A 27,911-nucleotide genomic window follows, 5' to 3' on the forward strand; every position below is an offset into this window, starting at 1 on the left:
TTTACTACATGTATTTATTTGTGGCATTCGCCCATACTGAGTATACAATTACAAATTATGCAGATAATACACACTCAAAGACAATGTCATTAATCAAGATGCATGGTATTATTGACAGAAATGTACTTATTTAGACAAGTAAATGTAATTTAGGTATACGATGAGTTTATCTATTAGTGAACAATGGTACCATAATTGAAATACTCAGAGGAGGAATATGCTCTCATTTGGTTTTTTTTCTTAAGATGTTTTCTTTTCTGCAGTATTGTGCAGCTAAAAAAGCATTGTGTCATTTAACTTAAGAACTGAGATCAAGATTTATTCAGATGCAATTTAAAATGGCACCTAGCTCCAGTAAAAGCTATGTCACACATCAAAACAAAGACAACAACCCCCTTTATTCAAACTAATAAACAAGAAAGAAAAATATACAAGGTACCAGAACAGAACAATGTAGATCACTTCTATCAGTATTTATTATATGTAAAATAAATGTTTTATGCTATTTAGCAACAACTTAGGAATGGCTAAATAAAGAAATATAAATTGATTCCTTAGGCTCACCGAATGAATTTTGTTTGGGATTTTCAAGGCAATGGCAACAAAGAGAATTAGATGACTAATCAGCATGGGGAGAGAGAATCCACTTTCTCTGAAATGCCAACTTATTATACAATACTCTTCTAGCCTTCATAAAGGAATGTCTAATGGATTCGTATCCCTAGGTTATTTACAACAAAGGGTTTCACAGCAAAGTACAGAACGGAACAAGATTTAATTTCATACAAGGCTCCTAAATATTAGTATTTTAAATACTTTTACTGTGCATACTCAGAAAGTAATTTATAAGCATGTAGGTTTTGCCTGAAAACAACTGAAATGGAAAACAATTCTAGAAAGGAAATCTATTCAACCAATTTCTCTCCACAAACATGAAAACAACACAATTATATGGTTCAGTCTGATCCTTATGGGAGGAAGAAAAAGTTATCCTTCATGATATATTTCACAATGACCTTACAGAATTATTATATACATGGCAGAACAGCTAAATCACTTTTTAATTACCCTTGCAAAGAAAGGTTTGCTTAGCAACATTTCAACAAAAATGCAAAATTTTCAGCCCAAGGCTTTTTCCAAAGCACAACAAACAGTTTTGTTCTACAAAATTTACTTCAGGCAGGTATTAACAACATTAAATTCATCTGGGGAAGACACTACATTAACCTAATAAATAAAGGAGAGATCTATACATCAGAGACATAGTAAAACTTGAACAATTTCTCATTCTTTTTTTTAACTAGCAGATACGAAACTATGGAGAGGCATTAAAATAACTATGGAGTCGCAGCTTATTACTGTCTATATATCACAATGTGTTATTACATTATTTAGATTTCTTGAGGAGGACTTTTTAAAGAGTATTTTTCTTTCAACTGAAGCACATACAAAAAACTCCAACAATAGATTTACCTCTCTTCATAGGAAAAATAAACTAAATTTGGTTCTGTAATAGGATATATTTTTCATATGCAGGAATTTATATTCATAATGAAAGGCCTTTTAAAATGACAATATTTTATCAGAGAGGATTATCTTCACATCTTGCTTGCAAGTCAAGGTAAGTCAGAGGTAGCTTAGGAATGCTTTAGAATTTAGTGTTTTACTTGAAATTAATTAATCCCTCTTTCAAAGGGGTTAATAGTAAGTACAAAAGGCAAACAGTATATACAGCTGCCACTGTCTGCACCAAGAGAATAATTCCAAGAAGCTCCAAATAAGATTAGAACAGGGAAAAGGATACTGTACTTCTTTGCATTTGCTTCAGTGCACCAGTTCAGGCTGGTTTTCTACAAAAGGAAGCACCCCACTAACATAATATGCTATTCCAAGGGACAGAAGAGCGATGACAATGATGAGGAGCAGCACCCTCCAGAAGCCCAGGTCTTCCACAAACTCTTGCCATGTGGTGCGGAAACTGGAAAGAACTCCTTCACCTTGCTGTAGGTTTGGATTAAGAAGGGAATGGCTTTCCATTGCACTACAAAGGATTAAAGTTAAAAATACATCAGAGCAAAAGAACGCACCTTTAAGTATGACAGTAATCCTACTAAGGGCAACTGAAACATTCTAAATTAAAAATTAAACCCACCTACTGATTTATAGCATTGATGCTGCTAAATCAAGACAAATCAGATCAGGAAAACACTCCTAATTCTAAACTGACTTCATCTGAGAGGACATTTTATTAACCTGTGCAAAGAGAATGATATTTGCATATGTACAACTGCCCTGAATTTTCAGGCCTGCTACCTAGAAGTCTTCAAAGGTCAGTCCCTATAACTCCTACTATATATGGCTATTATATAGTAAAATATAATGAAGCATAAGTTAAAGCCTCAAGGAGCACACATTATTTGTTAATAAAACAAATTATGACTAAAAAAACACCTCTGAAGAATAAAATGGAAACTTTAACAAATATTAATTTAGATGCTGAATCCTGCTGTGACGTTTACTACTCTCCTGGATGTCTTTGCTATATGCCTCTTCTCTAGCATTAAAAAAAAAATCACAGAAATCAATAAATTTGGGTAACAAGCAGTTCAGAAACTTTCTGAAGAAGTTGGCATTGCTGTGTTTTCTGCCATATGGTGTTCAGTGACTGCTTTGATGTTTTAATATTTCACTACCAATCCATCAGGCCCCCTTAAACTGTCAGACTGTAATTTAGGGACTGGAATTCTCACTTTTAAATGAAAAACAACTATAAAATCAAAGTAAGGCAGTTTTCTTGACAATAGTTCACCTTTAGAAAAGAGGTAAGTTGTCGCATAACGCTGCCTGGCTTCTGGTGTAATTCTCCCAATTTTGCTGGTTTCACAATTATAACAGGAAACTCTGTTGCTTATGAAAAACCACATGAAGAATAGGAAAGCTTTCTCATAGCTTGATTTCATTTAAAATTTTGGCCATCTGCACAGTCTTACTACTTCTCACTTGACTTACACAGGTGTTTACAGGATCAGGCCTTGACAACCACAGAAAGGAAATGGTGGAATCAACCACATACTCAATTATGTCAACAGCAGAATGTAAGCAGAGGAAAAAAAAGTAATTCTTTTTCCTCCCTTTAAACTGCTTTCAGTTACCATATTCCTAGATATTTCTTACAGGATTAATAATAAAAATTTTTAAAAATCAGGGAAAAGTGACTTCCAAGTCAAAACTAATTGTGGAAATGCTGTTATTCTTTGTGAAAGAAATAAATTGACGAATTATGGTTATCAGAAAGAAGTCTCATTCATTAATCTCTCCTCTAAGATTACACCATGGGAAAACTTCACACTATTCATATGGTATTTTTTCTCAGGAAGTACAAACACCGAAGAACAATTAGCCTAAACTCCCAGGGCTTGCTCGAAGATTGCAGCATCACATGCACAAGATTTCAGGAATTGCCTATTAAAGAGCCTGTATTTTTGTTTTTTTAATATTTACCATGCTGTAAAGCTATTTTAGCTTGCCCATGGCTGCAGGATTTAGTCATCTTCCTTGCTTATGATGATTTCCCAAGCAAAACAAAGGGTTTAATAAAAAACAGCCCTTTGTGTAGAACAGAACTTCTTACTCACTAAGTACAAACTAGTTAATACATAACCACAGAGAGGTTAAATAAAGGTGCAATGCAATTTAAGTGAAAAGATCACATGCTTGCTCATTAAAAAGGGTACATAGAAAACATTTTTGCTATTTTATATTACGAGCCAATTAAAATCAATGTTATTCAAGATATTTTTTCTAAATACCAATTACAGCTGCAGAAGAACTGGTAATGCAGCAACACATCCTCAGAAGAGTTTGTGCCACCCAGCCCAGACAGATGTTCCCCTGTGCCCAACAGCAGGTGGGAGCTCACATTCGGACACGCTTGTGGCACAGGTCCTGCTGGGCTGTGCAGATGGACAGATGTCTGTGTGAGGGACAGAGCGAGCTCTGCCTCCTGGCAGCAGGGCCACTCCTCATTGGGAGGAGGGCAAAGCAAGCAAGAACAAATTTGACTTGGGAACAGAGCCCTGGCCTCTGCTTCCAGAGCAGCAGCAACTGCGTGTAACAAGGAGCAGAAAACTGAAGTCAGAGACTGTTTTTAGAAAGAGTATTATTTCTCCATAGGTTCATACATAATGTAAGAGTTCAGAGGGCAGAGAACAGAAGACATTAATCTAAGTGTCTCTAAAATGAGAAAATAATACTAAGAGGGAGAAGTGAAACTGTGGAGGTCTGAAAAGCCAACTGGTAAAAAGACATTATTTATTTACAAAGCAAACAGCACACCAGTTCATTTGCTTTGGCTCCTGTAGGCATCTGCTATTTGTTACTTTAAAAATAATGTATTTCAGACATTTTAAACACGTTCCCAAACAAGCTGGGTAGTGCACTGTTTATGTCTCTGTGCCTGTCCCCAAGGAGAGTTGCTGACTTCCTTGCCAAAGCAAACAATATAACGTTTATGAAGGTCAAATAGCAGAAAGGAAGCTATGTTCGTTAAAGGGACACCATCAAATCAAGAATCAGAATTCAAATGGGGCTGAGGTGATGGTCCATATGTTTAAACAAAATCAGCCTAAGTGCACTTCTGTGTGTCAAGAAACTTTCAATAAATTAGTAAAGTCAGAAAGGTAATATGTACTAATTCTTATAAAGTATAACCATGCAATTTTGAAAATAAAATTAATTTTCTGTTTCAGGTCTTAAAACAGTCTCTCTGAGAGATGGAGTCACCTGATGTATAAGAAAGAACTCAAAGTCTGCTCACTGGGAGTATTGGGCATGATTTCTGCAGTTTTGTTGGTTTCACCTTTCTGTTTGCTCAACTTAGATCTAACTCTATTTATACAGCTTTTTTTCTGTTTAAAGTACAGCCCGTCTACATTTTGACCCAAACTGAGCAACAGTTATGTGACAAAACTCCCTGTGTTTTGTGATGTAATGTTCCAGTAGTCATAGTTCATGGTCATCATTAGACAATATAAAAAAAGCCACAAGTTTTTTGAACCAGGGTAAACAGCATATTAAGACATACTAGAGAGCAGGAGTCATCATTGCTTTATACAACAGGTCTGAAAATTTTCTTTATGTAGTGAAAATACCTTGTTTCGTGCTTTGTAGGACTTCACTGCATTTTTCAGGGCAGCATTAACTCCTGAAACTGACTAATGCACCAAGCCTTTTCTCCTATACCTTTGTTTTCCACTGAAAAGGTTGTATTTTATGGCACACAGCTTTCAGTAATTAGAGCTGCATTTTGTGCTATTGAATCACAATTTACTCCTACTGATTTCCTCTCCCTTGTAACCCCAGGTTTTTGTCTATGCCATTCCAATTTTCCTCAAGGTTGCTTGTATTTTCCTTCTTGGTATCACTAATATGCTTCTATTTCTCATGCTTCTACTTTATTTAAGTAAGCACAGTCCCAGAACCAGACCTTCAGTAATTTATTAGTAACTTCCCTCTAACTCAGTACTTTCCCTGAAATGCTCAGCAATTTTCTTAAAATCTTCAGCTCTCCCTTAACTATCTTTTAGCAACCATGAAATTCTTATTCTCCATCTTTTCCAGGACTACTAAAGATAGAAATTTCACATACGGCACCATGTAAAATCTTTATTCAAGTTCAGATGGATGAAAAGTCTGCTACCTCTTCTTTGCATAGACAATCATCAAAAGCATGTCAGGTTAGCCTGTAATTCTGGCATTTTGCATTTCACACTCTTTTCTGCTTAGCTTTGTGATAAGTGGTATAATATTTATTTTTGTGACTCTGTAATGGAGAATTAAAATCTCAATAGAAGTTCTTTTTCTCCCTCACATTTGATCTGTTTAAAGAGACTTCTCAAAATTTAACACTGAATTTTCAATTTGTCTGATACTATCAGGCCAAATTTGATATTATCTGTTTTGAGGAATAAACAATCAAGTCAATCACAAAAACCTGAAAGCCATAAACATTATTTCTTTAGTAATTATTTTTGTTTGGTAAATACCTTTCACTTTCAGCCGTTTGCATTGTCTCCAGCTTTGAATGAGCTCCTCTGTTAAATCCTTTCACCTCTTGCTCCTCTAGAGATTCCAGCAGTCTAATCACATCTTTATTCACACCCCTTCGTTTGGCAAGAACAAGAGGTGTTGCACCTTGGTGGTTGCTAAAACAAGCCCATAAAAAGACATAAGAAAATTTTAATGTTGACATTTTGCAACAAGTCAACTCAGCACAACATATAACAATTTAGTAAGTCTTCAGAACTATTTTCTGTTTAATCAGACACTAATAAATTCCAATCTATTGGAAGCCAAGTTATGGCACAATTTGCCAAAGAAGAAAATCAGTATATTTAGGTTTAGGTTTGAAATTGCACAACTCTTTCCCCCCCTAAATAAAATCAAAATTCCTAGGACTCTAATCTAATTGGAATCTCTGGGTGTAATAGCAAAAAAAAAACCCAACCAGTAGATTTATGGCAATGTTCAAGTTTAAGCTCAATTTCAAGAAAGAATTGTGAAATCTGGCTCTTTATAGTTCCTTTTCCATGAGAATATTAGGACATCAGGCAAAAATGAAATAAAATACAGATGGTCCCTCTGCTGCTATTAAAATAATACTGAATAGGACCAGAGCTGCCTTTAGACCAGGAATTTCCACCAGAGCTGTTTGAAATGAGGGGAAAAAAATCCCAACCCACAACCCATAAATAATCTGGTCTACCAATAACTAGTTTTGCTGAGTTGAAAACATTAATGAGGGACAGGTAAAAAAGGGTCAGATTTAAAAACTCAAAGCTTTTGACATTACTCCTGGTTTTTGCACACATTGTGAATATGCAGAAAGTTCCACAAACAAAGTAATTCAGTACAGGAATGAAACAGCTAGTTATTTTGCAGCTTGAGAGCTTCCATCTGAGCACTGGCATCTGACAGCTGCTGGAAGCCAGAAGGAAAGAATATACAATATTCTGAGTCACAGACTTTGAGGGAGGGCAAAAACACTGAAAGGAAGCATTGTTAACAGAGGAGTATGGGAATGAACTGACACACACATTTACTGTATTTTCTTTGTCTTCCATAGTACAACAATAGAAACTGGGGTGGAGAAAATTCTTTTAAAGTAGTCAATGGGATTTTTTCTTTGGTGCCAACCACCCACACCTGGTTGTCTGGCCAAACCAGGGCAGCAATGTCATCAATGAGGCAGAATTAGATACAGCAGCCCACACCAGCAGCAGCAATTTTCATTTGCTTTGCTTGTTGCACAGACTAGCAGAAGTGGCCTTTTACTGTTTTCCTGCCTTTTTATTTTGGGGGGTTTTTTGTTTGTTTGGGTTTTTTTTAATTAAGTGGTATCTTTAAAAAGTGGAATTGCACCATATACAGCATTTCAACAACAGCAGATTTACAGCAAGGCTCAGGTGACAGAAAAGCAATATATTATAAAATACATACTGTAAAAAGTGACTTACCAAATATCAATTTTAAGTCCATTAGAAACTAGGAACTGGATGGTATCGACATGCCCACACAGGTGAAGGGCTGTGTTACCCTGGTAATCAGTGGCTAGTAGGTCAGCCCCAAATTTATGCAAGAGTTGACAGATGTCTACATTTCCTCTGGCTGCAGCCAGGTGAAGGCCTGTTCGGCCTCGGCTGTCACGAATATTTGGGTCGAAACCACTCTCTAACAGTCGTTTGGAATAGTTAAAATCTCCATCAATACACGCCTGCAGCAGTGGCACATTTGTCTGGGAGGAGTCGTTTACAAAAACGTAGGACATTGCTCTGATTCTCTCAGGAGAAGGTGACCAACCTGCAAGTAAAAGTGAAGAAATGATAGTGAAACCCGGCAAAAAACCACAATGTAAATAATCTGTAGAGTGCTCGTGTTCCCAAACAAGGATGCAAACTAGCTTATAGGCCAACTCTGAAATGTTCCTGTCATACACATTAACTTTGTGTGCTGCATTCCCTTTTGGTAACATGGAAAGAGCTCACATGTTTGGAAAGAGCAGCAAAGCTTTGTTGTTATGACAGAAAACTGGTAAGGTCTCTGCCACAAATGCAAGACAGGTGCTTCGTTTTCAACCTAGTAGGGAATCACTAGGTTGAAATTATAAAGGGCATTAAAGGTAAAACACCTTTGATATTAAAGGGTAGAACACCATAGACTGGGACAGAAAGGAAGAACCTTTCATAAATGGGGAAACTCACACAATTCAGCCCACTTGCACAGTGACACTAACTGCACTTTTAACCATCTGTAAGCAAAGCTGCTCCAATGGGATTTTCACCATCTGAATTTGAACTTCAATGCACTAAGTACAGTGCAGCTAAAAATGCTTGATTAATAAAAATACTAATTTCTTCATTCTGCAAGAAATCTGTTTTTCAACAGCCTTTGCAGAACATTATTTTTACAGTAGCAGAGATACACAAACTGCTGAACAAACAAGAACAGCAACACAGACCACAGAAAACGAAATGTATTAAGTGAAACTGCTCACCAAAAACTGGAAGTGGGTAAAAGGAACACAATAGTAAAATCAAGTACAGAGCTGCTGTGGGTTCAAATAAAACCTCAACATGGAGAAACACAAACGTACTTTCTCTGGCTTAATATGAAATAAGGGATTAAGTCCTTTTCTGTATCAGGATGTAAAAGAGGAAGATAAATGTTTCACCATGGATTACTTGATTTAGAATAATTAATGAACTATGATTTCAGTTTTGCAGGAGAATATTTTAAGGATGAGTCAAATAATGAGAGTATGATGACACTTATGTGCTTACGGGACACAGAAAAGATTACTTGAAAACAATAAGCAAAAAAGAGAATGATTTAGCAAGAGAATGGTAAAATGTTCATGAAGCAACTGTAAGAAGCTGAAAACATGAAACAATGAAAACATCTAGAAGACTGGACAACAGTCCTCTCTTTGCATGCCCTCAGAGTGGAGGCAAAAAAGAAAAAAAAAGTCATATAAACCACTAAAAATCCTTAGATGAAATCTCAATAGAGATGTGACAAAGTTCAAGTGACAGGACAGAAAAATTATTTTACTAGATAAGCTTTGAATAGAAAGTGAACTGAAACTTGACTTGAAACAGTATTTTTCAGTTGCCCAGGGTTTCTATTCTTGGCTTATGGTGTAGCAGTGTTCTGATTAACTATCTGAACCTCTTATTAAAACTGCTATACACAGCTTTAAATTTTCTCATCTATATAAGGTATCCTTCCACACCAGTGCACTCATTCAGCCAGGAGAATGGAAACATGGCCAGTAGCCAAAGAATTCAATTTAAAACCTCTCCTTTTTTGAGAGTTCATAATGTCTATATTTTATAGCTCTTCCCCCATGTTTTAGATCAAATTCAAGATCAAAGTATCTAGAGAAGTAATTTCAAAATGTTTACACACTGGTGTGAATAACAGCTGTAGCACTGGGGGGCTATTGAGATTAGTAAATCATACTTAAACTTCACTAGGTTGTGTTTCCTATCTGGACAAATTCTGCTACATGCATCAACACTGTCTAGTTCCCAATGCAGGAATGCACCTTTTTTTTTCTTTATTGGATGCTGAAGAGAAAGAGATAGAAATAAATTCTACGTCCTGATATCTGTATAAGGAATGATTTTAAGCAGAGTACATTCCTCTAGGCTGCAAGTATGTTTTTAAGCACATGATAGTACGTCACTGGCTCACGAACCCTTTTGCACAACCTTCTCCAATAGCAAGTGGCCAGTTCACACCATAAAGCTGAAAGATTGGTGTCATTTAGGGCACTAACAGCTTCCTCATAAGCCTATACAACAAGAAAGGACAATGTAATTACTTGCATTTTCAATTAATATTAGAACCCCCTGGATGCTACAAAGCTAGGATTCCCAGCTGACAGCAATTTTGATTTTTTTGCCCATTTTCCACCTAAATCATGAATGATACCAGAATTATTCTTCCTCTCTGCTTGTCCAATCTTTGCTGAGAAAAATAATGGGCCCACTTTCTCTGCAATCTGATTGTGACCTTTATATTCTGTGCTAAATCTTCCCTAAAGCAAGATCATAAATCATCATAAAACCTCCAATTATCAGCCCTAGTAGCAGCATATCAATAGCACAAACCCCTCCTTGCACTTGACAAAAAGATTGTGATTCACTTGTAAAATAATGCTTGAGTGTTTAAACCTGCTTAATAAAACAAGGCCTAACATAAGTCAACATAAGAATATTATACTGGAAGAGACTTAAGCTATTTGAGAAATAGCATGGCATGCCCTGTTAAATGTAAGCTAATGTTTGTATTTTCATACCAGACGTGTATGTCTGGTAAAGCCTTACAGAATTCCCCAACTGTGACATTTCCATGACTGAAACATTAGCTAATAATACCAAGAAAAAAATTCACCTCCCTATCTTCTCAGAAAAGAAAGCACGAAAACTAGCAGTTAACAGAAAGTGTAACTGGAAGTAATTCTGATTCAGAATTTAATATCACTAGAATCTTCTAGAACTGATCACTGATGTGTAGAAGACTAAATGTAAAACCCTAGTATTTCACAGCAAGAAAGACAAAGATGAAGCAAATCCTTCTTCCCAATACTTGAAGACTGTGCACTAAGCAAACACATTCACACACAAAAAAAAATCTGGACCATCTGGTTTGATTTATCTTTGTGATTAAAAAGATTTTTTCTACGAACACAATTCTATTTCACATATGGCTACCATACCTATGCCAAATACAAGCTGCATACAAAGCTGAACTATGCACCATCTTTAAAATGTCAGACCCCAAACGACATGTCCTCGCCTCAAATTAAACCCAACATCACAAAATTTCCTGTCTAACAAAACTCATTAAAAAATTGCAGGTCAGCTTAGTAAGGTATTTTTGATTAAACAAATGGTGGTTACATTTCTGTCCACAGTATCAAAACATTATTGTTGCAATGACTATCTAATACAACAGATTTAGGAACAAAATTTAGACACAAAACAGCATTGTCCATTCTCTTTAAATCACTCCTGAATCAGGTAACAACTCTGAATCTGTCCCTAAGCTGGTTCACTACCAGTGAGGACTGATTTCATAGTCAGCAACTAGGAAAAATAGACCTGCATTAGTAACAAGACACAAAATATTGCATAATTACGGTTCTGAACATCCCTAAAAATTACTAGTACTATATAAATAAATTTAAATTTTAAAGACTGAAGTAAATGACTGCTTGTAAAAATGCATCACTATCTACTGAAAATGTATCTGTTAAATTGTAATCTGTTTTAAAAAAGTTTTGCTTTTACTAACTTGGTACTTTGACAGAAAATTTGTTTAGTGAAAGAAAGTTAATTCAAAACATCCTCCCAAGCTAGAAGGATTCCCTTTAGGCATAATATAAGAATACATTTTCCCTAGATTTATATATTTATATAGCCTCAACACAGTGTACTTTTTAATTAGTAATTTTAGAAATTATGCTGTAAGCCTCTTCAATGACCCATGTGAGCTAGTACAGACTAAAAAAATTTAACCAAGCTGTTTTGTTTTCAAAATGAATGCTTATATTAAGCAATTCTGTAAAAATCATCTACTTTAATAGGAATCAGTTGTCTCTCACTATACTGGGTACAATGGTAACTCACTGTCCCACACTGATGTAGTGTTGGACATGTTCTTGGCTGCAGAAGCCAGGAGTGATCTTGAAAAATTCAAACCACAGAGCCAAATTCAAGTTCTGTCACTTCTTAAGCTAGTCCTAAAATTTGTGTTAACCATGTACAGTTTTATTTTACAGTAAATATATGCTGTTGTCTCTGCTTTCTCATTAAGTTCAACAGCTACAAAATAGCCCAGGAACAGGAGAGAATGGCTCCACAGGAGAAACAATCACTCATGGGTCCCGTCCCTCCACTACAGAAGTATTAATGGGCCTGCCAAGTTGGGATTAATCCCCCAGTCACTGCTCCACAGGATATACCAGCTCTGCAGAACTACAGTATTTTCCATTACATTCAGGAAAACGGAAGTTATTGTCCGTATTTTAAAACAACACATCAAGATAACAGAATAGTATCAGATTGCTCAATCCTTGAGACTTCTCAATATTAATATACACTTTGATATCTAGAACCTAGGCATGAGTAAGATTACCACTAGAGAGGCTGTCTCCACCAAGAAATGGAAACTAAAACAAAACCCAGGAAAAGCAACCTCCCATGCCAGCAAACACATGGTATGTGTTACTTGCAAAATTTGCATTTGTCAACTCCCTTGTGGTAAACAGCATCCTCTTTCTGTAAAGCACTTTGAAAGCACTTCAGTGGCAGTGGCTTGCAGAGCTTTTCCTCTTCATTATTTAAGTGAATGAAAAACATTCCAGTACTTCACTTAAAATGCTGAGGGAGAAATTCCTTGCCAAGTTTTCATGCACACATGTATTTATGTGTAAGCTACTAAGAAGTCGTTTAACTGAATAAATATTGTATTTAGCAAAAAATTATGTGATCAGGTCATTTCCATTTAGGAAAGAACTCCATTATGTACATCAAAATCCATTTAGAGTTCTGTATTTTCTATTAGAAACCTTTGTCTTTTCAGTACAACTGAAACAGAGTTTTATGACTCCACTAATATGGAACTGCTGCTAAAAGCAGCACCTCAGATTGACTACAGCATGATGCCTATTTTACACAATGCTGTATTTTGCAGCATTTGCCCTTTCTAACTTTAGTTATTTTTTTCACGGTTCCCGGACTTGAGGTATCACAGCAGATTCGTAACACCTACATCAGCTCTCATGTCCCTAGTCAGCCACATGGGTAGGTGATTATAGAACAACATTATTTATGCCATTTGTTTCCAATCATTCCCATTTCCTTATGCACACATGAGACACACAGGTGTGTTCTGATGTCAGGACCATCCTGCAAGTAGAAACTCTGGTGCACTGCATACACAAAGGGCTTCACAAGTACGGGCTACAAAGTACTTTATGAAAAAGTTTTAACACTTATTGCTGCTCTTATAGATCAGCAGATGATGGCATTGGGAAATGGGGAGCTTTGCTCATCACTGCCAGTATGTCAACATTGCAAGGTAAAAAATTTACAAGACCTCAAATGCCAATCCAGGGTTGCAGAATGCTTCCCCAGATAAAATAGTACAAGCTTTGAGTATTTATGTACACAAAACAAGGGAACAATAAGAAAGAGATCATTCTTTTAAAAGATCTTTATCAACAAGCAGATTCACAAACATTCTTGCTAAACTTAACTGGTAGCTCAGTTGCATTACGTGTTTCAGCACATTTAACTTCTATCAAATATACAGCTAAGTATTTTTTGAACATTGCTCATTTTTCATCTTCTGCATGAGAATTATTTAGGAAAAAAGACAATTTACGGATTTCTTCAAATAATCTGTAACTTTAATTCCCCACAAATGGCTCAGTTAAACCAGTATATAACTGCAGTACTTCTCTAATCATTGTGGCCAGTTTGAATACATCTGTTTTTACAGAAATTTATTGAATCATATTGTCATAATTATCACTCTTCACAAATCTTTATTCAAATTCCTTTTTTTGTCTCTGCTGGGAGCATGTGTATGCTGGTCAAGAAAATATTAAAGGTTAGTACCTATTGTTTAGTTGTTGGTTTATTTGTCTGGTTTTTAAAAGAGTAGAGAGAATTGATCCCACTCTTAATTGTTTGCGTTTAAACGTCCTGCAGACTCTGAAGTCTTCTGGAAAAGAAGACAACAGCGACAGAGGAACGAGGGATAGCTCTGGCTGGGCGCAGGCTGCCGAGGCAGGAGCAGCACTGGAGTCTGGATGGACACTGCCACCGCGTGGGCTGATGAATTCCTGTCCCACTGGAGGGACGCACAGAATCGTTTGAGTTGGGAAGGACCTTAAAAGGTCATCTGGCCCTGCCATGTGCAGGGACGCCTCGGACACCCACTAGACCAGGTTGCTCAAAGCCCCATCTAGCCTGCCCTTGAACACTTCCAGGGATGGGCATCCAAGTCTTTTCTGGGCAACGTGTTTCAGTTTTTCTTCACCCTCACAGGAAAGAATTTCACCCTTACATCCAGTCTAAACCTGTCCTGTGTCAGTTTAAAGCCACTCCCCCTTGCCCTAGCAAAAAGCCCCTCTCCAGCTTTCCTGTAAGTTCCCTTTAGGTACTGGTGTGGTGTGTAAGCCTGGACTCACACTTTTTCTACATTTGCAGTGTTTTCTATTTTCCTGGGAAGGAAATGGTGAAAGGCCTGAAAATAAGATTTTATGAAACTTGATTAAAAGATTCTGAAATCCAAACTGCTATTTCTTTGCAGTATAAACAGCATTCTCATTTAAGTTCTGATTCTCTATTAGTGAAATGAGGAGTTTGGTATGTTGCTTGAGTTCTGAAGACAAACGTATTTCATTTTAAGGAGTATGTATTTGCGCCTGTTTCTTATAAAACAAGCAAAACTAAATCCAAGCCCCACCCCCCAAAGCCCAGTCCTTTTAACTAGACAAACAGTAAGTCTGAGACAACACATTTACTAAGATGGGGAAAAACCTTGTGTCCAGCAGGAATCATCAGAAATCAGAACTTAATACGAGCAATAAAGCAAATTGATGCAGAGACCAGAACCACACATGCTAACCCAAATGTGGGGGCACCAGCTGCAGCAGCACAATGGTGCCCTCTGTCTTCTCACTGCCTCTCTGACGACAGTCACCACTTTTCTGCCTCTCTGGCTGCCATGGCACAATGAGCTTAGGTTTCCAGGGAACATTCAATGGTAACTCCAAGCACTTTTTCTTGAGTGGTGGCTGCCAGTTGTGAGTACAGCACCATGTAAGCATTATTCTGTCCAAGACATCATCTTACTTTGTATACACTAAAGCTCATGTGCCACCTTTTTGTCTCCTTCCTTTTTCTAGCACTTTCATTTTGCTTTCTTTATAATTTTTCAAGCCAGCCACTTCTGCATGGAAGAAACTTCTTTGATATTACAACCATCCAATCTCCTCAAAAGCCTCTGGTATGGTACTTTGTTTTAATGCTTCCTGAAAATCCACATCACCTGTATCTACAACCCTACTCAGTAACCCTGAGTAAAAGCTGATGAGCCTTGGACGTAGCAAACCTCTGAAGACATACCCAATCTCAGGCAGAGCAGGTCTCTAAGGTACTAACACATAACACGAACAGGCATATTCTTCTGTAGATAACAAATACTGAGGTGAAGAAGACAGACAAGCATTTTACACCATCCATGGGAAGCCCATGCACCAGAAGCCTTTCCTGAAATGTACTGCTGCCCTTTTTCTGTCACCATCCACTACTGCTGATCAGACATTCTAAGAGGTCCTGAGCATGCTGAAGAATATGACCCCATCAATGAGCATTACAGGATTTATGCCTTTATGTTATAAAATTCAGCTGATATAGCGGCATTGCTTGGATGTGAGAATTTGCTGAGTGACAAAACTGGTGTTTAAGCAGCTCTGTTCCACTCAGCCAACTGAAATTGTATCAATAAAGTGAAAGAAAAAATGTCACTTGGAAAAGTGGTTTTGATACATGAATGAAAGCCAGAATCAAAGTCCTGTAAGTACAGACATGGCTGCAGTGGGGGATTGCACAAGAGAAAACCATTTTCCCCCCACATATTTAGTAAGTATCATCTTTAAATGGCAAAGCAATCCATAACAAAGCCGACCATTTCACTGTCTGCACTCTTGACTTAGAAACACAATAAACTCCCACAGTGGAAATTTGGTGGAACGAGCCCATGCCTGCCACCTACTCTAACAGCATTCTATGGATGATCTGCAGAAAGCTCAATGCATCACGGATTGTGTATTTCACATAACATGTATAAACCAATGTCTTCTAAAATACCTTATGTGCTAATCAGTCTAGAAGTGGAACATCCACAACTTGAGATCATGTGGGAAGATATTAACTGACAGACAGATTGAAAGAAAAGAGTGGCAGTCCTCAAAATTCCAGCATACCCAAATGCCTAAAAGAGCCTCCAGTAGTAGTCCACTCCTTGGACAACCTTGTATCTCAGGTCCTGAGCTGCAGATGAGGACTTCAAGGCCCCATGTGTTCCAACATCAAGATCAAAAGAATGTGAGGTAATACAGTCAACTTAAAGCACTGCTTCAAATCTCTCACTCTTGCTGATGAGACAACTCTGACTTAGGGATACCAAAACCTGCTGAGGAAATGTGTCACTGCTTACAGATCAGAACTGATTTTGAGAGGCAAACTCACACTGCTCTGGTAAGAAGACAGCAGATGCACATACTACACTTCAGCCTTCAACTCATCTCGGCTTAACTCTTCACACCTTTTCTTCAACTTCAAAAAAGACAGCAATTAGCCAGCGTCATTTTCTGATTGTCACCAACCCTACTATACAGACTGCAAACATTACTATTAATATTTTTCTTATAAAAAACAATTGGACAAGTTATTGCTAATAACCTATTTCACAAATGACCAAAAAAGAAAAACTCATCTATAGACTACAGGTAACACTAAGATTAAGCCTCTGCTGCAGCAAACAAAGGCATTACTTTTACAAACCAGTCCTATTCCATCTAAACGGTGTTCAGATTTTGCTCTTCCTTGACTGTTTGGAAGGCTGGTCCTCAGTATCAGTGCTCTCTGACGGTTAGAAATTCTCATATATTATTAATCTTAAAATCTGTGTTAAACTATTCATGTATTAACATCATCCTTTAGCTCAGTTTATTCCCTTCATGGTGTTTACTTTGATGGTTCAATAGAAAGCAAAATTAAAATTATTCTGCAAAATTAAAAAAAGCCAACTGCCTCTTCCAACAGACTCCTACTTTCCCTAATTGACCTCAGCATATCTTCCTGTTTCTGTTCCACTTTTTTACTGAGAATGATTAACATTATACAAAGAATTCTAGAGTTCTGTTCATGGAAAACAGTAACTCCTTTAACTGGATCACTGTACTCACCATTTACCTCTTCCACAATTCAGTACCTAACATTCTTGGGTTCTGTGTTGCTTTCAAATGGTAGGAATTTCTTCTAAGAATTTTTTGCTTGGAATGTTACAACTGTAAATCCTCTTTCTTTAAATCGTTACTGTATTTATTTCACACCCTAGTTCTCAGGATCACCCAATTCTTTCTGTGTAGTATTATATCCCTCTTCTGCATTGCCAATGCCTCCCAGCTCTTCATCACTACCAAACTAAGACAGTAAAGTTTTAATTGCTACATCAAGAGCTCTATTAAATATTTAATAAGATTGGTCTCAGGACTGATCGTCAAAGAACTAATTTTAGACCCTTTGATACCCAGATTTGATGGATTCTCGATTCAGTATTACTCACTATAGCTTGTCTCTAGTTACTTCCCTGTCCACAATTCAGGTGTTATCCCTACCTTTTCACAATAACAGCGTGCAGCAGCCTTAGTGCGGTCTAGAAAACAATAAAGGGAACTACTCCATTTCCCTTAAAGACAGTTTTGAGAGCAGGTTAAAACACGTATTTCAGTTTCACGTATCTTCACTGTTTTCTCCTAGAAAGCACGATCAAGCCGCACGCTCCCCCCCGCCCCGACAGCCGGGCGGCCGCGCTCCCGGCCCCGCTGCCCTCCCGGGCATGGCACTGCTGCCGCTGCTCGCCCACCCAACGGCATCACAGCGCCCCACCGCCCCGGCTCCGGCCGGGCTCTGCCCAGGGCCCATCCGCGGCTCCTGCCCGGGCCCGGCACAGCCCTGGCGGGGTGAAAGCGCCCTGCCCTGCCCCGCCGTGCCCCGCCGTGCCCCCAGGCCGCCCGCTGCCGCCCGCCCCGCAGGCTCCCGGCCCCTCCGCCCTACCTGCGCGGGGCTCCCGGGGGCGCGCGGGGCCGGGCGGAGCGAGCGGCCGAGCGGCGGCGCGGGTGCGAGCTCCCCCTGCTGGGCGGAGGCCGCTGGCGGCGGGCGGTCCGTGCCCATCCGGCCCCTCGCAGCCGCGCCGGCCCGGCGCAGCGGGACGGGACAGAGCCGCGGTGCGCTGCTGGCCCGCCGGGAGCAGGAATCGGGAACAGGGTGGCCAGCAGGACCAGGGCGGTGATTGTCCCCCCGTGCTGGGCACTGGTGAGGCCTCACCTCGACTCCTGGGCTCAGTTCTGGGCCCCTCAATTCAGGAAGGACATGGAGATGCTGGATTGCGTCCAGAGAAGGGCAGCCGAGCTGCCGTGAAGGGCCTGGAGCGTGAGTCCTGGGAGGAGCAGCTGAGGGAGCTGGGGGTGCTTAGCCTGGAGAAAAGGAGGCTCAGGGGGGACCTTATGACTCTACAACTGCCTGAGAGGAGGCTACAGCCAGGTGGGGTTGGGCTCTTTTCCCAGGCAACCAGCGACAGGACGAGAAAACGTGGCCCTGAGCTGTGCCAGGGGTGGCTGGGGTTGGACATCAGGAGGAATTTCTTCACAGAAAGGGTGACTAGACATTGCAATGGTTTGCTCGGGGAGGCAGGGAAGTCACCAGCCGTGGAGGTGTTTAAGGAAAGACTGGACCATGGTGAGGTTGATATGGTGGTGTTCGGGCAGAGGTTGGACTCGATCTCAGAGGTCTTTTTCAACCTAATTGATTCTGTGATTATGCAATTTTGATGCTGCTGTGTATGCTACCCCTGTAACACCGCAAAAATCAGGCAAAAGTACAGTTCTTCTCTCCCCACATCTTTTTAGCACCAAGGTTCTCTAAGTGAATGGGGGTGAAAGGGAAGAAAGGATGGGGCCTGAAGTCATTTGACTTTCCCCAAAATATTACTGTAGCATCTTTTTTGGATGGATTATACCTCAAGCAAGTCAATAAGCAAGCTATAGTCTGTAGTCTGGTCTGCTTGGAAGGAGCAGAGGAAATGTGTGCCTTTCCCAGAAGATGCCTAGGCAATAGCCTGCTCAACCATCACACTAATTACAGGTACTCACAGAAACATTGTAAACTGATAATGTAAATACTTCTTCCTTTCTAACAGAGTAGCACCTTTTCCCGTCAACCCTTCCCCTTCTTTCTGCCCGACAGTTTCTGGGGAAAAACAAAACAATAAAGCAGAGTCTCAGCACCCATTCACACTGGTAATTACAGTTGTAAAAACTCTAAAGAACAGTGCACAGGCAAGGAATTACACTGAAGATGTTTTTTTCCCTTATAATTCAAGACTTCAACAATGGGTTTATTATTTTCGGACAACTCATTTTGAAAGACAGTGTCAAAAATAAATTACCAAGGTCGTCTTCTCTTATTTTGTCAAATACAGTTATCTGCATTTGGCCTAAGCAAAAATCTTTTCCTTGATATAAAACCCAAATGAACTACCTGCAGTGAAGCAAATAAACAGTTAGAAGGTCATATGCATTTCAATGGTAGATACAAATTACCTTTAGAAGCTAGAAAGTCTCACATAATACTGTTCAGGTTGATCTCTCAGATATTTCAGAGAGAACAAAATTTTTTTTCTGCTGGAATAGAACACAAGAACAGTTGTTTCTGCTCTGAGGCTTATTACAATGTATTATCTGTGGATTGAACAGCAATTCCAAATGTGCCAACATCAATGTTATTTGGCATTATAGTGATCCCAAGGACATATATGCATATATAGTTAAAGTACTGCCTAATAGGCCTTCTGAATTGGATTGACTGCTGTTAATCACACATTCTTTAACCATAACAACTGCATGAATCTCACCTTTCAACTCTACTTTTCCTAAAAGGTACCAAGTACTTTCTGAAGCTTCTGAATAGTGTATCATCTGGCAGGTATAAGCAGAAAAATTATATTATTTCGTTGCCTGTATCTGCAGCTTTCTGTTGTATTAGGAAAATCTATGGCACCAATTTTTCTTCTTGATATATGTTTGTATATTTAATGTCCTGAAAATCTTAATAGAAGTGTCTATCATGAAGCTATGGTAACCATGCTGCAATAACTAACATCGAGGCATGAGGAAGCTGCAACCAGGTTTTGCATACATTATCTCTGTAGAAGTTATTTCATGCCTGTTTCAAGATTTCTAAAAGACGTAACAGCAGAATTGCCTAGGTGCAGGCACTTCTACATCAAAGCCTCACTATCTGCAAAGTCCACCTATGCTTCTTCATTTTCCTATTAAATCTTACTGCTGCACTAGGCTGTATATCCAAACAAGAATTTTCAGGCTGTTATGCTAATCTAGCAGTATCAGTGTATTCCTACAGGATCAGAAACAAAAGAAAAGTTACGTTTTTCTTCTCATGAGTCGGCAGGAAATATTTGATGCAAGTTTGCAGAGTCAACAGCATCAGTGTAACTTTTCTCCAACTGAGAGGAAAGACTTGTAAGACTCTTGGGGATGCTAATGCCAAAATTATAAAGACCCAACTCAAACAACACTTTTTCAAATGAGAATGTATGAAACATAAACTTTTAATACATTTTTCATGCATCAGGCAAAGAAAAACAGAAAAATAGCAGAGGAAAGCCTTAAGAACCCTAACATTGCGATGCCAGCATTTAGATGGTAGCTCACCATGGTTTAAGATTTTACATTAATTGTCTAAAAACACAGCTTGGCGTATGAAGACCTAAGTCACCTCAAATTTGCTGTATAAAATGAGATACAGCATTCCATACTATCACTGTTTAATGTAAGAGCACACCTTGACTTGCTTTAACAGCTCTGTTCTAATAATTAGCTTTAATTTTCTTAGCTTGCTGAGCTTTGTATCAGCAGCCAGACACAGGTGATAAGCTCAGTGGTTTTCTGTTGCTCTGGCCAAGGCTGCTCTTCTCACAAAACATATATTTTAAATATGGTCAGGTCAGAGCAATGGCTTCAAGCTCAGAGTGCCACGCAACTTAGTCCTTGCTAAAGCTTCGCCACAGCAAAGCCACTGAACCACATCCTTAAGTCTCCAGCACAGGTGCAATTCTAGTCAGAAAATGTTGTCTCCCTTAACATCATTTGCAAGTTATTTGTGAATGCTGAAGGCCACACCTAACCTAGAATCTCATCTCCAGCAGTTACAAGTACAGAGCAGCTCAAAGAAATGGGCAAGAGAACCAACCACACAGTTTAATAAGTTTGCTTGTTGAAGAGCAGTTAGTGATTGGTTTTATGGTTTCTAAAGGTACAGCAACATCACTTTTTTCTGAACTCAGATAAAGTTTAGGATTTCTCTTCTAGAAATATTTTTCTTCAGCCAGTCACATGTTGTAATAGAGTTATTTATTTTAATTCATTTATATTATTCCCTTTCATTCAACAAATAACTTGAAAGAGCAACATCTTTTAGTAATTTAGCTGTTCAGGAACTATCAGCAATGGATACTGATTCCTGTTAATGAACTTGGAATTGCATCTTTTATGTGATGGCAATGCCTGTGTATGGATATGTAATGTCAAAATTTCCAAATGGGTATGATTCCCAACTAGAGGGAAAAACAAATGCATAAATAATCCTAGTGCAGAATCTAAATACGTCTGTAAAATGTATCAGCAGCTGCATGTGGATAAACATACTTGATCTCCATACATATTCTGTCTTTCTGTAAATTTCAATTATGTCATTCAGGAATACTTGAAATAAGCAAATAAAATGAAGCAAGTTGTGGAACCCATCAAGCTAGTTGTGGAACCCATCAACCTAAAATAATCTTTTTTATTCAGACTTTTTTTTTGCCCTCCTCTTCCTCCCACAGTTCAAGTTTTCCTCCTTTTCCCACCCAAAGAAATTCTCATTAAATTTTTTTGTTTACCTAACCAGAAAAACAGAGGTTGGGCTAAACAACACAAGCTAGAACGTGCCATATTTACATTTTGGAGACAATTTCTCACTCACTAATCTGTTTTTGTTGGATGCTGGATTTCTTACTATTTTTCATCTATTGAGGCATCTTGATCTCCAGAACAGATTGACAAATGTAAATGTAGAAGAAGCTGAAATGCTCTCCTAAGTACTGTAACAAATTATGCTGATCAAATCAGCCTTCAGTTACACCTAGCAGCAACAATGTAGGAAATGAACTGGCATAGTGGCTCTTCTCTCATAATTCTCTGGTTTAGTACAAGCTACTATCAATAGCTGACTAGTTACATAATGAGTGCTAATCTTTATAATTAAAAGTTTACTTCCATTACAAATAGACTTAGAAATAAAGAGATCCAATCTTTCCCAAGATTAAAATTGGTCTTTTCTTCTGAATCATTTACAGTCTAACGCTATGAAAAAACACGCTCTTCATTGTGTCACTGCTCACTCTAATCAGCATTGGCCTAGAAGATCACACATGGTCCTTTCTTTTTTCCTTGTCAGACATTTTCAGTTGGCAGACAAAGTCTTTAGATATCACAAGGTTAAACAAAGACATTACTAATGCTAGAAATTATTTTTAAAATATCGAATATCTTAACATACTTGCATCCTGAAAGGCCCACGCAAAAGACAGAAGTATTTTAGCTACAAATCAGATTTTTAGTTTATTAACACTTCTAAAATTTTCTTAGTATGAATGTCACAGATCTCAATTTGGTCTAACAATGCAGCAGATGGAGCAAGAAAGTGAAGTGGGGAAAAACTGAAAGCCAGAAATGGATACAACAGGGTAGTGCAGAACACACAAAAAATTACACGATCTATATCCTTTATCATACTCAGAAAAAGTTGAAGGAGAGAGAATGTAAAGCATATTATTAAAACTATGATGGTAAACCATCTCTAACATTCAGAATATTGTTTCAGTAAACTGAGCAAAGATGTGTTTTTTAGTCAATTAATTCTGTACTGGTATTTTGGAATGTGCAAGATATTTTCCTCAATGGTACTTCTCTCAGCACAGTTGTAAGAGTAATAGAGTAGCAGGCTTGTCTCATATTAAATACAAATTCCTAGGCCAAGACACATGCTCACCATTTCAGGGCCTTTGGCTGCCTTCATCCTCTGTTCTGATACAATCTTCTTCAAGCAGCTACTGAACACAAAGGTCTGAAGAGGGTAAACCAGATAACTCTCTGATTTCTTCTATTAAAAGACATACTTGACTCTTCCATTCTTTCTCCAGGAGAAAATTAGTCCCTAACTACTGAATTTTCATTTTCCTGACTCAGATAATTTTACTCTGTTCTTAACATCCTTATAGTGCACCAAACAAGCTGCAGTTCCTTATGGCCCTCCTCAGCATGACTAACCCTGTAAGATTACATTTTACTCTGATCCTTTCCTGAAAGGGTTGAGAAATAACCTGTTTTGTGTACAATATTATTATTCACTTTCATGTGCCTGAGTAATTGTACTCAAATCAGAGCTCCAGTGTGTCTTCTTTGCCGTCCTTTGTAGCACCCTGGAAAAACAAACAAGAAAAACCAAACAAAAACCCCCCAGCCAATGAACAGAAGGAGCAGCTAAAAACAGCACTAATATGTTCAACCTTAAATTGGAATCAGTCAATTAGGTTCATTTTATACAGTATACAAATAAAACAGCTGATATCTCTACCAGAACACTTTCCCTGTGGGAGGGAGGAAGTGGGAGGTAGGAAGGGGGAGTCTTTGCAAGCATAAAGCTGGCTAAAGCAGTTATTTGCTCCCACGCAAAACTCTTTCAACTCTACCTCCAAAAGGAAAGGAAAGGTAAAGTATGATATGGAATGCTAGGAAAGGAAGAAAATGGCAGAGTAAAGCTAGATTTACTGCTGTAAAGGCTGCCAAGAGAATATGTTTCAGACTAGGTTTGGAGGAGAATATGGGTAAGTGGAAGAGATCTAAAACACATCACCCCCTTCTCCCCAGGCCTTCCAACCTTATTTTTCATGAAGAGGAAGTGAATTTAGATACAAAGTCAGTGAAGTACTTACAAGAAAAGTAACCTGCCAAATTCTTAATCTGTTGATTTTAAAGCTGACCTCTTTGATTTGGTTAGTGGGCAGTATTATGCAGCAGCTAATCTCATCACTGCCAACATGGATGTCAGCTGAGCAGCTTTTTTCTGGATAGTCACAAATAAAAGGATCAAACATTAAGTTATACATACCATAGAACTGCATTTCTCGAATCTGCATCAGGAACTGCACCAAAAATACAGAACTGATGCAATTTGCTGTAACGGCACATAAGTCTAGTGATTTGGGAAAAAAAAAGGAAAAAAATAAAAGAAAAAGGGCTAAAAGGGCTATAAGACAAATGTTTAAAACTCCTAATATTCTTTCTTCTGGAAGGACACAGATTTACCACAATAGGTCAATGCTTGATTCAGAGAATAATGCTAATAGTCCAGTTAGAAACTTGATTTTTTTTAAAACAGGATATGATGAGCTGGGTATTTTGGATGATTATCAGATATGATGATAGTGAGACATAAAACTAACAAGTAAGCACTACTATGAGCAGCAGTCCCAGCAGTCTGAATTTTCATCTGGTTGCCTAAACTGGAAGACAAATTTTTGCACCTGAGTTTTTCAGAGAAGAATACCATTCAGTCAGAAACTTCTTGCTAGCTCATTCTGCTGGGATTTTTAAAAAATATTACCACAGATTGGAATCTTCTTTTCTATTTGTTGGTTCAGTATCTGACCAGGAGATGGGAGACCTGTGTCTCTAGTTCAAACCACTTCACAAAACCATGCTCTGTTTTTGAAGTCATAGCCTCTAGTATAATTTCTTAAAAAACCCACTCCTTTGATCTGTTTAAATTGTTTTTTAATGCTGTTTTACCTTTGCTTTGTTTACAATTTTTGTAGAAATTCAACTTCCTGCATCTGCTCTTCTGTTGGTTTAGCCCAATTCCTCTTAACTTCCTTGATTGCCTTAAAAGAATTTTAAAAAATAGCATAAAAAGTCAGCAAAAATATATTTCCTTTCTCACAAACATTAAGAAACACACACAGAAATAGAAACCTTGTGGTTGGTTTTGTTTTTTTTTTAAAGCCGCTGATTTTAGGACAAGTTCTACACTGTTCTTTCCTCATGAATTAATAGTTTCCAAAGCTCAGTGTAGATGTACAGCTCAACACACCTACAGTTCACCTACATGCTCCCATATCAGGACAGAGCGCCTACATATTAGGAACATACAGATACGTGTATCACCTTGAAAATACAGTAGATGGATACCTAAATACGTCCTTTTTCTGTAATATCTTTCCCATACACAAAACATAGATGAGTTAGAATCTCTAATACAAGGGTTTGAAGGAGGAAAAAACCCCAAAACACCAACAGGCCCACTATCAACATCTATAACCAGCATGTTAACTTGCTGTCACAAAGCAGTGCCAACAAGAACCATACATAAATACGTCAAGAATTTGTATAAAATTTAAACTTTTAAAATTACAAAGTCCTTTCAGTTTTACCTGCATGTGTAGCAAGTTCTGTGAAGCTCTACAGTCCATCAGCAGTGTATTAAGAGAAGAATCTATATAACTTTCCCAAGCCAAGGGGAAAAAAAGTAATAAAATATGAAGAAATGCTTCTATTGAATGGTGGTTTGATTTTTTCAGCTAAATAAAGTGGGAGCACAATCCAGAAAGATTTCATTCCTTACCAGATTAAAAAACACCAAACTAACCAACAGATGTAATATTGAAGTGTGTGCTGTACTCATTCTTTATACATTGTAGTAGAATGGAAATAAACTAGAGTCAGGTTGTCCAATCTCTCCACTTTGATTTTGGTGCTACCAAACATAAGAGTTACAATACAGAACTAACATTTTTTCCTCCTTTCCTCAAACAACTCTGGGTTTCTCTACACAGCAGTTGATAAGGGTCCTAGAGCAGTCACTGCCATGCTGCAGTGCTGGCATCCAAGACGTAGCCTGAAGCCAGCTAGATGCAGCACCAACAGCTGTGGAGCTGCGGCAGGCTGAGATCAGTGCAGCAGCAAAGCAAGTTGAACACTCAGTTATCCAACATGCCAGGGGGCACAGCTGGCCTGAGCCCGTTGGTTTAAAGCAGCCTGGGTAAATCTCCACAGCCGTACGACCGGAGCAGCGCACGCTCCACGGCCAGTACGGGCGTGTCACTCGCACTGCGCTGGGACACGGGTCCTGCAGACAGCCCCATTTCCTACCTCTGGGCTTGGAGCAGTGCTCCGTGGAGAAGTATCTGCTCAGACATTGTCATAGCTGAGCACCATGCCGTTCTTTCACTGGACTGCTAGTTCTGCACTTTGTAAGGGCACTTATAGGGAAACAGAGAAAGCTTTGTAGAGGCCAAGCTCTAACACAGTAGATTTAAACCAGACAAGTTACTAGAATCAAACAACAGGTTTCTGTGTACCTTCAAGCCAAGCAACCTTCCTCACTGCCACCAAGACATGGTCTGTTGTTCCTTTTCTGCTACAATCATTCATCTGCTGCAATCAATAAAATTCATTAAGCAAGCAAAAATAGATTTCTTTTTTTCTTTTTCCTTGTAGGAATACGTAGACCAGAGCACAGCTGCAGCAGGGAGCGATCAGACTGACCCTGCTATACTGCCTAAGTGCCCCTTCAGGGCACTCTGAAAAATGGGACCTTGGCACCAGGCTCCCAATCCCCACGGTTTATGCCCGCCCACAAGTCAGCATTACCATTTGCTGCACAGCAAACACAACCAGTGGACTGACTCAGGCCAAAAATAGGCCTTCAAAACCAAATAAAAAAATTTAAAGCCTGTATTTCTAGACCAGGTTAGCTTGCCAGTCCAGTTCACCACTGTTTGCCCACACAATTCCACCAGCATAACTGAGGAATAGCCCAAGGAACAAGCAAATGGAAGGGGAAGAGTGCTCTGCTGTTTAAGCCAGACCACTTACCAAAAGAAATGCTCAAGCTGTGGCCTCAGGTATTGTGTATATTAGTGTACAGAAATGAGCACTTCAGATAAAAAATAATCCATCTCTGCCCAGAGGGTCAGCTTGCAACTCAGAACTCAAAGCTCTCTTCTATATTGTTTACAGATATATTCTTATTTGTGGTCACTGCATTGTGCAGGTATAAATATTAGGAGGCAAGGAGCCACAAAACACCTCTCTACAGATTCTGAAATAGAGAGGGAATAAATACCTAGCTACAGTAAAGGACCTTTCAGGAATACTACAGTGCTAAAATTTAAAACATGCAGGGCCACAGAAACCAGTCAATTCCAATTAAAAATCGGCCTCAGAAAAAAGCCAAACAGTCAAGGTGCCGAAGCTTGAAGGCTTTGTAACTCAGTTATTCAAGGGATTTCTTTCTCTACTCATAGTAGTTTTCATGCATCTTAGTAGTTTTGCTTAAGCTTCTTGCTCACCACTTTCTGATCCCAAGCTTACAGTGCAACTCCTTCATGCTCTGAAGACTCACATAAGGAAATTCAAGTTCTGCCACTTTTTTCACCACTGGGGAAAGAAGGAAAACTACAGAGACATTTGGTGAAATCTAGTGAAATAGCCCAACTACTTTTGTGTATGAGTTATTGCTGGTTATCAACGTGCTTTTAGAGAAGAAAAACAAGAAATACAGATTCTGGAGTAAAGTTAGATGTCAAGGTAATTTTCTTCCTCACTTCTCTGAGTCTAAACTTACACAGCTCTGTTACAGAACATCCCTGCTCCCTGAGGCTATATGGTCTTATAGAATAGCTTTCACTCAAAACACAGCTAAGCATGATAGATGTTACAAGACACATAGATGAAAACTTCCAAGACTGGCACTATTCTGGAACAGAATACCAGATAAGATGTATGCAATGTCAATGTACAGCAAGAAAAGCATGTCACTCTTCAGGGATCACTACTTTTCTGCTTACTTTTTCAAAAAAATGTAAGTCTAAAGGCCCAAACCTGTAAACATTTAATTCTAAGCTGATAACATGATTCAGCAGAACAC

General features: G+C 38.6%; 2 protein-coding genes and 1 long non-coding RNA gene across 7 annotated transcripts in view; 1 reads left to right on the plus strand and 2 right to left on the minus strand.

Annotated features, from left to right (window-relative positions):
- ANKRD46 (ankyrin repeat domain 46) lies at window positions 1-17,978 on the minus strand. Of its 5 annotated transcripts, none has more exons than XM_085053320.1 (5): window positions 17,480-17,638; window positions 16,329-16,415; window positions 7,515-7,857; window positions 6,045-6,203; window positions 1-2,041 (listed from the first exon to the last, which is right to left on the minus strand). In XM_085053320.1, the coding sequence occupies exons 3-5, from the start codon at window positions 7,823-7,825 to the stop codon at window positions 1,825-1,827; spliced, it is 687 nt and encodes a 228-aa protein (XP_084909446.1). In that variant the 5' UTR covers window positions 7,826-7,857; window positions 16,329-16,415; window positions 17,480-17,638; the 3' UTR covers window positions 1-1,824. The 5 variants fall into 5 exon arrangements, with proteins under 5 accessions (XP_084909446.1, XP_084909448.1, XP_084909449.1 ...); XM_085053324.1 differs by lacking the exon at window positions 1-2,041 and adding an exon at window positions 2,052-5,821 and having other exon boundaries at window positions 17,480-17,648; XM_085053322.1 differs by lacking the exons at window positions 16,329-16,415; window positions 17,480-17,638 and adding an exon at window positions 17,919-17,978.
- LOC146442292 (uncharacterized) lies at window positions 5,066-13,846 on the plus strand. The gene is made up of 3 exons (XR_014850216.1): window positions 5,066-5,118; window positions 5,620-5,735; window positions 13,782-13,846. It is a non-coding gene; the product is annotated as an uncharacterized LOC146442292 (long non-coding RNA).
- SNX31 (sorting nexin 31) overlaps window positions 17,196-27,911 on the minus strand; it is a 27,272-nt gene continuing 16,556 nt past the window's right edge. Inside the window, 13 exon segments of the mRNA XM_085049850.1 lie at window positions 17,196-17,285; window positions 17,919-18,300; window positions 19,013-19,109; window positions 19,309-19,337; window positions 19,339-19,396; window positions 21,906-21,966; window positions 22,974-23,048; window positions 23,305-23,403; window positions 23,917-24,126; window positions 24,773-24,789; window positions 24,792-24,864; window positions 25,414-25,483; window positions 27,334-27,421. Of these exon segments, the coding sequence (XP_084905976.1) occupies window positions 17,196-17,285; window positions 17,919-18,300; window positions 19,013-19,109; window positions 19,309-19,337; window positions 19,339-19,396; window positions 21,906-21,966; window positions 22,974-23,048; window positions 23,305-23,403; window positions 23,917-24,126; window positions 24,773-24,789; window positions 24,792-24,864; window positions 25,414-25,483; window positions 27,334-27,421 (1,349 nt within the window).

Source organism: Lichenostomus cassidix, chromosome 2 (genome assembly GCF_008360975.1).
Source record: "Lichenostomus cassidix isolate B80296 chromosome 2, HeHo_3.0, whole genome shotgun sequence".
In the NCBI taxonomy this organism is placed as follows: domain Eukaryota; kingdom Metazoa; phylum Chordata; class Aves; order Passeriformes; family Meliphagidae; genus Lichenostomus; species Lichenostomus cassidix.